The 11,268-nt window shown below is 62.5% G+C and overlaps 1 protein-coding gene across 1 annotated transcript; it reads left to right on the plus strand.

The window, feature by feature from the left end:
* The first annotated feature begins 6 nt into the window (after window positions 1–6).
* LOC121349945 (microtubule-actin cross-linking factor 1-like) lies at window positions 7–11,268 on the plus strand. Its single transcript, XM_041460815.1, has 3 exons — window positions 7–1,086; window positions 6,372–6,645; window positions 11,198–11,268. Exons 1-3 carry the CDS (start codon window positions 1,060–1,062, stop codon window positions 11,266–11,268), a joined length of 372 nt encoding a protein of 123 aa, XP_041316749.1. The 5' UTR covers window positions 7–1,059.

Here is an 11,268-nt window from a genome sequence, read left to right on the forward strand (position 1 = left end):
TCCCAAATGCCAGCAGGATCCATGCAGGCCCTGGCACAGCCCAGGGGGTTTGTCCCTCCCAAGGAGAGTTTTTCCTTCCATTCCCTCAGCTTTGGAGCAGCACTGAAGCAGGAGAGAGTCCCTGGAAGTGGAGAGTGGCCAGCTCTGTGCTTTAATCCACATTTTTAATACTGCTGCTGCTGGAGTTAATGCTGGATCTTCCCTGGGACATTCCTGATCCCAAATCCCCCTGCAAAGGCTGAGCCCAGCGTGGCAGGGGTGTGACACAAGGGACATTCCAGGAGGGACATTCCAGAGCCCTCCTTCCTGGGCCATGAATCAGTGGTGGGCAGAGAGGAGTCTCTCAGATCCCTGACTCCAGGCAGCCCCTGGGATTGCTGAGCCCTTGGATATGAGGGGTCACAGCTGGCTGCTGCTTTTGGGGGGCTCTGAGCCACCCCAGGGATGTGAGCCAGAAGAGCTCTGTTATTTCCCTTTGGAACAAAGTGCACTGCAAAAAACCCTTCCCTGCATTTCAGGAGCCATCCCAGCAGGGTTTGAGCTTTTCCTGGGATTTCTGCTGCTCCTCATGAGCTCTGTCCCTCAGCTCCCTCCAAACCAGCCCTGCCTGAGGTTTGTCCCTTCCCCCAGGCCCAGATGGATCCCCTGCTCCAGCCCAGATGGATTCCCTGTGCTCTGGCTGAGTCACAGCCACCATTCTCCCTGGCACTGAGAGCTCCAAATTCCCACTCTGGGTTCAAATCCTCTGAGCCAGGGGCACATCCCTGTCCCAGGGCTGGCTCTTTCTTGTGTCTGCCTTTCTTTGGCACTGCTGTGTTCCCTCTCATTTACATAACTCTGGAAATAATGTCCTTTTAAATTTTTCTTTCCATCAATTTTGATATTTTTTCTCCTGTCTCCTGCCCAAAGCATGAATAAATGACCTGAGACTCCATCCTGGTTGGATCCTGACTAATTCCTGCCTGTCCTTGCAGTAGCTGTTGGAGACTGATAATCCTCAGGGATTCTGGTTGCTGCTTTAAATATGAAAACTCTGGTGGTGATGAGTTTGAGATATCCATGGATCTCAGCATTCCAGCTGTGAAGGTGGGCAAGGAGGAACTCTGAGGAGGGAAACACTGGGAAAATATGGAAAAGGGTGGAAATACAGAAAAGGGAATGGCTTCAGGTGGAAATATGGAAAAGGGAGTGGCTTCAGGTGGAAATATGGAAAAGGGAATGGCTTCAGGTGGAAAGGGACTGGGGAGGCTACAGAGCTGCCAGAACAAATAAAGGATGGGCAAAGAGGGAAAATGGGGCTGGGGATGGAAATTGAGCAGTGCCACGGAGCCTTTGGAGTTATTTATCCTCAGTGAATTGTCCACTGGAGTTATTTATCCTCAGTGAATTGTCCTTTGGAGTTATTTATCCTCAGTGAACTGTCCCAGGAGGATTTGGGGAGGGATGGGACTGTGGCTGGGGCACGTGGGGACCCACATGGAGCACCCAGAAGCTCTGAGCTATCCCAGGAGCTGATCCCTCACCAAATATCACTGCAGCTCCCCAGGGCCAGACCCTGGGTGTCACCCATGGATGGAAATTTGGGAAGTGCAGCCAGCCAGGAGCCTCCACACTTGCAATCGCTCATTATGGATGATGATTAATTATCATCAATTATCTTTCCCGAAGAGATGTGCACTGGTGGAGGAGTGCAGAGAAGACTTTGAGGATGACTTTTTCTGGTGGAGGCTTTGCCAGTGGCATCACAGCTTCCCCCCAAGCTGGATGTGAGGGCTGGTGACACCCAGAGCCACACAGCAGCATGGGCCAATGCTCCAGGAATCGCTGTTTTGGGGAAAAAAACCCTGTTTTGATTAGAAGTGTTGCTTTTCCAGGGAGAGGAAGGAAAAAAAAACAGGCTCAGCAAAAAGCCTGGCAGCTCCACGCTGGTGTGGAGTGACTCATCCCATGGAGAAGTGCAGATGTCAGAGGAAATGTTGGGATGCATCTGAACTCTCCTGGCTCCCGAGGGGCTCTTTAGATCCCTTCAAAATCAAATTGCTCCGGCGATCGGCGTGAGCGCAGCCACGCCAGGAGGATCCATTTGCTGGAGTTAAAAGCTCTGTCAGGAATTTCACCAATAAAGGGAATAATCAAAGACCTGATGAAAACAATCAAATTTATGGAGAGATTAAAATAAAAACACGTCCCAGCTCTGCTGGGAGGAGACAGAGGCCGAGGCTCTGGCTGAGCAGCAGGGATCGAAAATGGATCCGATGCTCCTGACCGAGTTCCCCTGGGCAAAGGGATTTGGAGCATCCTCAGCTCCACAGTGTGGCTCACCACGAAGCCTGAACAGGATCCATATCCAGCCTGTAGTGGTTCCAAATTTATGTTTTGCTCTTTGCCTTTTTTGTCGCTTTTTTGGCACGGGGTGATGCCACGTCCCAGCTGGGTGGGAGGCACCGGGGCTGGGATGGGGTGGGAGATCTCCGTGGGGAGCTGCTTCTGCCACAGACACGGCCTTGGCTGGGCAGGAGCTGGTGAGGGCAGAGCACCATCCCTCCCCCCAGCCCCTCATTCCCATTTTCCTACAACCCGTAGCCCCCAGGACTGGGAATTGGGGGCTGGGATGGGGCTGAGCCCCCACCTCCTGCAGCTCCCGCAGCCCTGGATGTGCTGTGCATCATCTGCAGCTCCTCTCTGCCTCGGAGAGGGGGAACAAACAACTCCCAGGAGATGAATAATTTATCAAAAGTCAGGGGAAAAGGCAGATTTCAGCCCTGGGCTTGGGCAGAAGGTTTTAATGAGAGAGAGGGGACCATTCTTGGGGCAGAGCCGGGTTCTGGCTGATTTGCACCAGGAGACATCTCCCTGCCTCCCTGTGGGTGTCCAAGGTCTCGGCACTCGGGGTCCCAGGGGTCCCCTCCATCCTGCTGAGCAGCACAGGAGCAGGGAAATGAAATGATTTAGGGAGGACCTGCCTCCCCCTTCTGCCCAAAATAACGATTCCCTGTCTCCACGTCGGCAAAACAACGCACGATCCTAACCCAGATTCGCAGCACAAATAATCCAGCAGCTCCCGGCGCTGCGAGGGATTTCGGGAAGCACATTCCGGGTGTGAGATCCACGCGGGCTGGAACAGGCGCCGTCTCCCAGCCACCCGCGCTCCTCCGGGATTCAGCACGCCTGGAATTGGCTGGGCTTGTTCCCAGAGCGCCGTGAGGGAGGAGGCTGGAGCCCGGCTGGTGACACACGGGGTGACAAAGACACCTGGTGACACACGGGGTGACAAAGGCACGCCAGCACCGGACCTCCCGCAGCCGGCCGGGCTGTGAACCCTGCGTGCTGTCCCCAGGGCGAGGGGTGCCCGGTCACCAGGGCGGGCAGCAGGGGTGACCGAGGGTGTCACAGCATCCCCCCGGCCGTGGCCGCGCTCTCGGGGCCGGCAGCGCTGCAGACACGCGGCCGAGCCGCCCAACCCGTCCGGGAGCTTTGGGAACGGCGCTGCGGCAGCGTCTGCCTCTCCAGGCACTTCCCTCCTCCCAGCGCCTCTGGGGCCGCCGGCTCTGCCGGGATGAGCCTCCCCTGCTCCTCTCTCACGGGTTTTGGGGTCCCCCATAATGATGGGAACCACAGCCCCCGCTTGAGTGTGTTTATCCAGCGGTGTCCAGTACGGAGCTGACTGCCTGCTGCAGGGGTGTGCGCAGAAAGCAGTGTCAGGGTGGCACCAGGGTGGTGGCCCTGTCACTGTCGCCGTCATTGGGGTGGTGGGACTGGTGCCAGCCCACAAGCACACCCTTTTCCAGTACACCCTTTACTCTGCCCCGAGCTCCCCAGCACCAGTCCGGCCTGGCTGCAGCCCGAGAGGGTTCCCAGCTCCCAGAACTCACATCCTCATTCCCAGCTGGACCTCGTGTCTTCGAGGCCTTGCCCCTGCGTCTGTGGGGTCACCTCACTGGTGTCCACACCTGGGCGGGTTTTGGCCGAGTGCTTCCTCCCATCCCTGCATCTGATCGAGCAGGGCCGCAGGGCAACACGTGCTCCTCTCCAGCCACGTCCCAAGCTGCGTCCAAGAGCAGTTGTCACCACACCCCACCCCGTGTGTCCTGCACCTCGTCCCACCCCATCGCGCTGGAAGCACTCAGGAAAACACACACCGGGGAAGCAGAACTGTTGGGATGAGATCTGAAAACCGGCGGGGGAGAGATGCCCACGGGGCACTGGGGTGCGCCGAGACCCCGGGGGGACTGGGGCGCCGAGCTTGGCCGGGCCGCCTGCGGCGCCGCGGGAGCAGCCGCGGGGGCCCGGGGCCGTGGCACGGAGCTGCCGCTGCTGCTGCTCGTTCGATGCCGCCGTCGGTGCGGAGCGGCTGGATCTGCCGTCAGCCGGAGCGGTTTAGCCTGCTTCACTCCTGCCAGGCTGCTGGGGCTGTCCTGCAGCTCCGTCACCCCTTCGGGCTGCTCCTGGTGTCCCTGCCCGCTCCGCGGCTGGCGCTGGGACACGTTCGGCTGCGGCTGGGATGCGCGGCTGCCCCGCAGGTGAGGCCCTGGGCAGCTCACGGCTCTCCCAGCGCGGCCCCCGCACCTTCCCCAGGCTGTCCCCGCACCCCGCTCGTGTCCCCCGCCATGCGCTGAGGCTGCTGGCCCCGATCCCCGATCGATGGGTGCTCTAATTACCCTGGGCCTGGGGGGATCCGGAGGATGAGGATGGAACGGGGATGCTGGGAGGATGCCGGGGGGGCTCTGTAGGGTGCAGGGGGCTGCTGGGTGGTTTGGGGGGACCCCCTGTGCAACGGGGGTGCAGGGTGGGCAGGCAGCAGGCGTTGCGGTGCCCTGAGGAGCCCGGGCAGGTTGGAGGGCGCAGCCTGGGAGCCCCGAGGGGGTTGCCCGGGGCCGGCCCGGGGGTGCCCGGGGTGGAGGTGCCGGTTGTGCCGGCGCAGGGGCGGGCGGCGGGGCCGGTCTCGGGGCTGCGCGGGGCGGGAGGCGGCCGGGACCCCCCCGCCCGGGAGCGGCCGGACCGGGAGCGCACGGCGGGGCCGGGCCGGCACCGGAGCGCCGCGTCCTGCCCGCGCCGAGTCGGTACCGGAGCGCCGGCGGGGGGTGAGCGGGGCCGGGGCTGCGGGCAGGGGGCTGCGCACCGGGGAGGGAGCGGGGAAGGGCGGCGGATGCAGCGGGGATGGGCCGGGGATGGAGCGGGGAAGCGGCGGGGATGGAGCGGGGAAGCGCAGGGTCAGAGCGGGAGATGAGCGGGGGATGAAGCGGGAAGGGCAGGACACGGGAATGCAGCGGGGATGGAGCGCGGAAGGGCGGCGGGTGGGGATGGGGAAGGACCGGGAAAAGGGGGCAACAGCCGCCGGGGCTGGGCTGGAGCTGCGGGCACCGGAGGGTGCCGGGAGGGGGGGGGGGGGGAGGACCAGGGGGGGGCAGGNGTGGGAGCAGGACCCGGGGGGGCCACACCGGCCCCGTGTGCCCCCGCAGAGCCGTGCCCGCTCCCCGCTGCCTCCTGCACCTGCTGCCCCCCCGCCCGTGCCGCAAACCCGGCTCCAACCCCCGCAGCCCCCGGCCCTGCCGCTCCCTGGGCACCGAACCCCGCCCGGCCCCGCAGCCCCCCCAGCCCCACGGCCGCGGGTCCCCCAAAAGCAGGGCGCGGGCTGAGCCCCTCGGGGCTACCGGGGGAGCGGCGGTTTTGGGCCGCGATTCATTTTTTCGCAGCTTTTCAATGGGGGGTGAATGACTCATGGAATCCTTTCTCCGTTTCTTTCAATGTTTTTTTGGGTCTCTTTGTTCCTGTTTTGCTGATTAAATGATGGGAATAAGGAAAGGCTCGGCGTGATGGAGGCGGCTCCTGCGCCGCGGCACATCGGTTGTAGGAGTCTCAGGCATTTTTCCTGGCCGTGCTAGAGGACACAATGAGATTTATTTTAAATATGTCTCATGCAAGGTGCTTATTTGCCCAGCGTGTGTACGCGGCACAGCTCACTCCCGGCGTGCTCCAGAAAGCCCTACCATCTTCCTCTGCCATGATTAATAAGATTTTAAAATCCATTCCCGTTCTCAAAGGGGAAAAACCTGCAGGTACAAAGGGCAGAGCCGAGCTGATGCTCCTTCTTGCACTGAGCACAAAGAAATCGTGCCCAAAAGGTTGGACTTGCCTTTGTGGGAGTGAGCTCAGGGATGCCAGTGTGAGCTTTGCTGACAGAGTGGCAGCCGTGCCAGCATCCCCATCCCTGGGAACCCCAGCAAGGGGGAAACTGAGGCAGCATTCAGAACCTCCAGGAGGGCTGAGACACCCATGGTGGACGATCCCTCCTCCACCACCCGCAGCACCTGTGGAGGGGAGGGCCCCGCTGCCGGTGGCCCGGTGTCAAACGCTGTTTGCTCCTTCTCCAGGGTGCTGCTGCCCGCGGGGACGTCCTGCCCGCCCTCCTGCCCGTGCCCTGGGCCATGTCGTCCTCCGACGAGGAGACCCTCAGCGAGCGCTCCTGCCGGAGCGAGCGGTCGTGCCGGAGCGAGCGCTCCTACCGCAGCGAACGCTCGGGCAGCCTCTCCCCCTGCCCCCCCGGGGACACCTTGCCCTGGAATTTACCCCTCCATGAGCAGAGGAAGAGGAAGAGTCAGGATTCGGTGCTGGACCCGGCCGAGAGGGCTGTCGTCAGGGTCGCAGGTAAGGCAGCGCCTTGTTGGTTCCCCCCGTGGGTTCCCGGGGCTCCCCCGCGGTGACTGAGATGCTCTTGGGGTCACCTCTGCGCCCCGCTGCTCCTCAGAGAGCCTGGGGATGGATGGGGAGAGGAGGGGAGGGGTGGATGTGGCGCTGGTGGCCGAGGAGCAGGGTGGTGGTTTGTCTCTGCCATGGCTTTGTCCTCTCCAGGCTCGCCCGGGGCGGTTCATCCCATCAGCACTGGGGTTAAGGGATGTTTGGGCACCTCCAACTGCGGGTTGGGTGACATTAAAATGCTTAATTAAGGACTGAATGGCTCCTTTGGTGGAACAATGCCCTCGGCTGAACTCCGGGGAGGAATTTGCCCGGGGAGGTTTGGGATTCCCGCCCGGCTGATGGAGCTGGGGCTGCTCCTTTGTGGTGCCCATCAGCAGCTCCATCGCTGCGGTCACTGGGACGTGCGATGTCCCCGTGCGGAGGGGACAGTGCCCCGCGTGTCCCTTTGCCTGCTGTGCTGCTGACCCGGTCACAGCTCAGGAGAAGGAGCAGGGAGGCAGAAACAAAGGCAGGGCTGGACCCACCTTGGCCGATGGCTCCCGGTCCAAGCGCCGCTCTGGGGGCGGTGGGGACCCCACTCCGGCATGGCTGGGGAGGGAGGATGGGGGAATCTGCTCAGGGTGGTGGCTCCAGGCACCAGAGCTGGCATTTGACTCTTCACTGGGGCCAAACGGCCATTAAGGGCTTTGATCTGTGTCTGCCGGGGTCTGTCCACATCTCCCGGGCGCCTTTGATCTGCTCCTGCCGGAGCAAACGGGGATTTGGGAATCATGGCCGTGCTGAGGGACCCCCGCTGAGCCCTGGCCAGGCTGTTCCTGGCTGTGGCTCCAAGAGAAACCCAGGGCTGGGTTTTAATCTCTCTGGTGGGAGTGGGCACAAGGGTGACAAACCCCTGAGGTGCCCACCCTGCCCAGCCAGCCCCCGGTGGGTGACCAAACCAGCCCCAGTGCTGGGCTGCCCATCCTGTGGGGACACAGACTGGGAGCACTGGGGAGCAGGGGCACACCTGGCACAGGGGCAGGTGCCAGCAGGGCAGGGGTGGCCGGGGGGTGCTGCTCCCTCCCTCCCTGCCTGCCCCATGGCACGGGGTGCGTGGGGATCCGGCCGTGCCACTGTGCCAGCCCGGGAATCTCGGGGCTGGAAGAACCAGTTGATTCAAATGATGGCTCTTGAGAATGCACCGTCTGGGGCTGGGACAGGCAAATATGCAAGGGTGCGGCTGGCCCTGCCCCAAATCCCAAATCCCAAATCCCTGGGGCTGGGAGATGGAGGGGTACCAGGATCCTGCCATGTTCACTGCTTCTCATGGACCTGCTCTGCCCCAAAATCCCCATCCTCCCACACCCAGGGATGGATTCTGCCAAGGCCCAGCCATTCCCCAGCTCCATTTGTGCCCGGGATGCCGAGTGCTTGTTGTCACCCAGCTGGATGCAGCCCGTGATGAAAGGCAGGGGGATGTCACAGAATTCGGTCTCATGCAGATTGCCCATTAAAAATAACTCGGGAGGTGCAGAGAGACAGTGCTGAGCTGGGAAAAAGAAAGGAAAAAAAAAGAGTTCGGAGACAGTTTTGTGTCACCAAGTTTGAAAATGAGCTGAAATATTGATTCAGATCCTTGCATTATTCAGCGGGAATGTCTGCGGGGCGCTGGCTGCCCCAGTGCCTCTTCCCACTGGGATCAGGCTTGGCACCAGGCATGGTGGCCTGAGGAATGTGCCCTGGGGGGACCTGGCACCTCTCAGTGAGGTGAGGGCAGTGGGGGCTTGGCTTTTTGGGATCCCCAGGAAGGGGCAGCAGGGCCTGGGGATGGAGCCTGAGCATCATTTGGGGCTGGGGAACCCCATCCTTGTGCCACCATGGACCTTGTGGAGATGACACAGAAGGAGTGGCACCTTTGTGGGTTTGGGGGACACAGGGATATTGGTTTTGAGGGGGACACAGAGATCTGAGGGGCTCTTCCTCCTCACTCTCCATGGGATCCAGCAGTCTCTGTATCCCTTCTGGCCATCAGAGCCAAGGAAAGGAAGAAGTGAGGTGAGGGCAGTGGGGGCTTGGCTTTTTGGGATCCCCAGGAAGGGGCAGCAGGGCCTGGGGATGGAGCCTGAGCATCATTTGGGGCTGGGGAACCCCATCCTTGTGCCACCATGGACCTTGTGGAGATGACACAGAAGGAGTGGCACCTTTGTGGGTTTGGGGGACACAGGGATCTTGGTTTTGAGGGGGACACAGAGATCTGGGGGGCTCTTCCTCCTCACTATCCATGGGGTCCAGCAGTCTCTGCATCCCTTCTGGCCATCAGAGCCAAGGAAAGGAGGACACAGCCCAGGGAGGGCCTGTGGGGGGCTGGGACACGCTGGCCCAGGTCTCCAGGCAGCTCTGGAGCCGTTCCCTGCTTTTCTGGCATCTCCTGGGAAGGCAGCGGTGGGAGGGGAGGGGGGAGCAGGACGTGGAGGGTCAGAGTGTGACCCTTGGCCCTGCCTTGCTCTGTCTCACTCCAGGCGCTTGGCAGAGGGTGAGGGCGGGCGGGGGTGGCTGATTTTGGGGAAAAAAAGGGCTCTTTTATCCCAAATCGGTGCTGCCAGGGCCGTGCCAGGGTGCTGCCGGGCCAGGAGGGGCCGGGGGACTCCGGGATGCCAGGGGTGAGCGGGCAGGGGTGATGGACGAGGCGTCGCTGGGGCTTTCCAAGGGCTCTTTGAAAAGGTTCCTGGGAGTCCTTTGTCACCCGGGCGCGTCACCCGCGCCGCTGGCAGAGCCGGCGCTGGCTGAGGGAGGGAGCTGCTCTTCATCCCCGGGGACACGGGAACAAACCCCCTTGTTCTCGCTGCCTAGGGACCGGCTCGGGGCAGGTTCCGAGGAGGAATCGCTGAGTGCCAGCTGGCCGGCACAGATTTCCCTTTCCCTGGGAACGCGTTTTTGGGTCAGAGGGATGCGGTGGGCGCAGGCACCTCTGCAGGGCTCTGTGCCGGGCGGCTCCGCGGGCAGAGCCGGGGGAGCTGCGCCCCTGGGGCCGTTCCCGGGGGATTCTCCGGCCATTCCCAGGGGGATGCTCCGCTGAGGATGCGTGCCTGGCACCTCCGGGCACAAAGGCCCTGCCTCGAGGTCGCGGCGATCGAAACCCTCCTCCCCACGGAGGCTCTGCCGGGGATGCAGCCGGGCACTCGCGCTCTGTGCCGCGTTAATTACTTTTCCTAATTAAGGCGCCAAGCTGAAAGGGAGATGCCTCCAAAATCGGGATGAGGGGGGTGATTTGGGTAACCCCACCCCAGGCCGGGGGCTGCGGGAGGAGCAGGAGGAGGAGGAGGAGGAGGAAGATGGAGGTGCTGCCCCTGGTCCCTCTTCATTCCCTGGAGGGATGCGGGGGGCCGCCCCCCCACGCTGAGGGGGCTCGGGGGTCCCTGGGTGACGGTGGGGACACACAGCGTGTCTGTCTATCTGTCTGAGAGGGATGGGGCTTTTCTCGTTGCCATGGTTACCCAGCCGGGCCCTCCAGTTGCCATGGGAACGGCGCATCGGGGTGAACAAGCAACATCTTGAGATGGCCAAAAAAGGGCCGGGGTTTGCCCCAGCCAGGGGGGCTGGGTCTGGGGGGATCACGGCGAGGGGGTGTCCTGTGGGCCCAGCGGGGGGGACTGCGGTGTCCCCTGGCCTGGGGACAGCCACCCTCGTGCCCTGTAAGCTGTTTCCACAGGAGGTTTTGCTCTGTCAGCCTGGCTGGGGTCTGGGGGGGCTGAGCGGGGTTTCTGTGGGTTTGGCAGTGCCAGGCAGGGTTGGCCCTGAGCCCCCATTTCCCAAACCCGGTGGGGTTTGGCTCTGCCCCACTGCTCCCCTGGGTGGGGCCTTTCCATCCCCTCCAGAGTCCCCCAGCTGATTCTCAGAGCCCCCTTTTTCCTGCCCATCCCTCGCCAGGTGATGCTGAGGGGTCCCCACTCCCCCTGACCCCTCCAGGCAGTGCAGAGTGTCCCCCCTGGTGTCAGCCCCGCTGCCACCCCTCTGTGTCACCCTCTGGTGTCACTGCCTGTGTCAGCCATCCTCCTGTGTTGTCCCCAGTGTCACTCCCAGTGTCACACCCTGGTGTCGTTCTTGGTATCACCTCCAGTGTCACCCCCCCCTGTCACACACAGTGTCACCCCCTGGTGTCGTTCTTGGTATCACGGCCATTGTCGCCCCCGGTGTCACCCCAGTGTCACCCCCAGTATAATCCCCGGTGTCACCCCTGTGTCACCCCCAGTACAATCCCCGGTGTCACCCCTGTGTCACCCCCAGTACAATCCCCGGTGTCACCCCTGTGTCACCCCCGTTGTCCCCGCCCGGTGCTGCCCCGAGCGGCCGCCAGGGGTCGCGGCGGGCCCGGGGCGGGTTCCAGGGGGCGGGGCCTATTCAGAGGTGTGGCCTCAACGGGGGCGGAGCAAACACGGCCAGGTGGGCGGGAACAATTCAGATGGGCGTGGCCACGATAATTTCGAACTCAGGGGCGTGTCTAGGGGCGTGTCCCTCTCCATAGCAGTGTCCCCGCCCACGGGCGGTTACCGGCCCGGTGCTGGGGGGAGTCCCGGGAGCCATGAGCGGGTCTAG

The sequence above is a fragment of the Pyrgilauda ruficollis genome, unplaced genomic scaffold (assembly GCF_017590135.1).
Source record: "Pyrgilauda ruficollis isolate IOZ18807 unplaced genomic scaffold, ASM1759013v1 scaffold149, whole genome shotgun sequence".
Classification (NCBI taxonomy): Eukaryota; Metazoa; Chordata; class Aves; order Passeriformes; family Passeridae; genus Pyrgilauda; species Pyrgilauda ruficollis.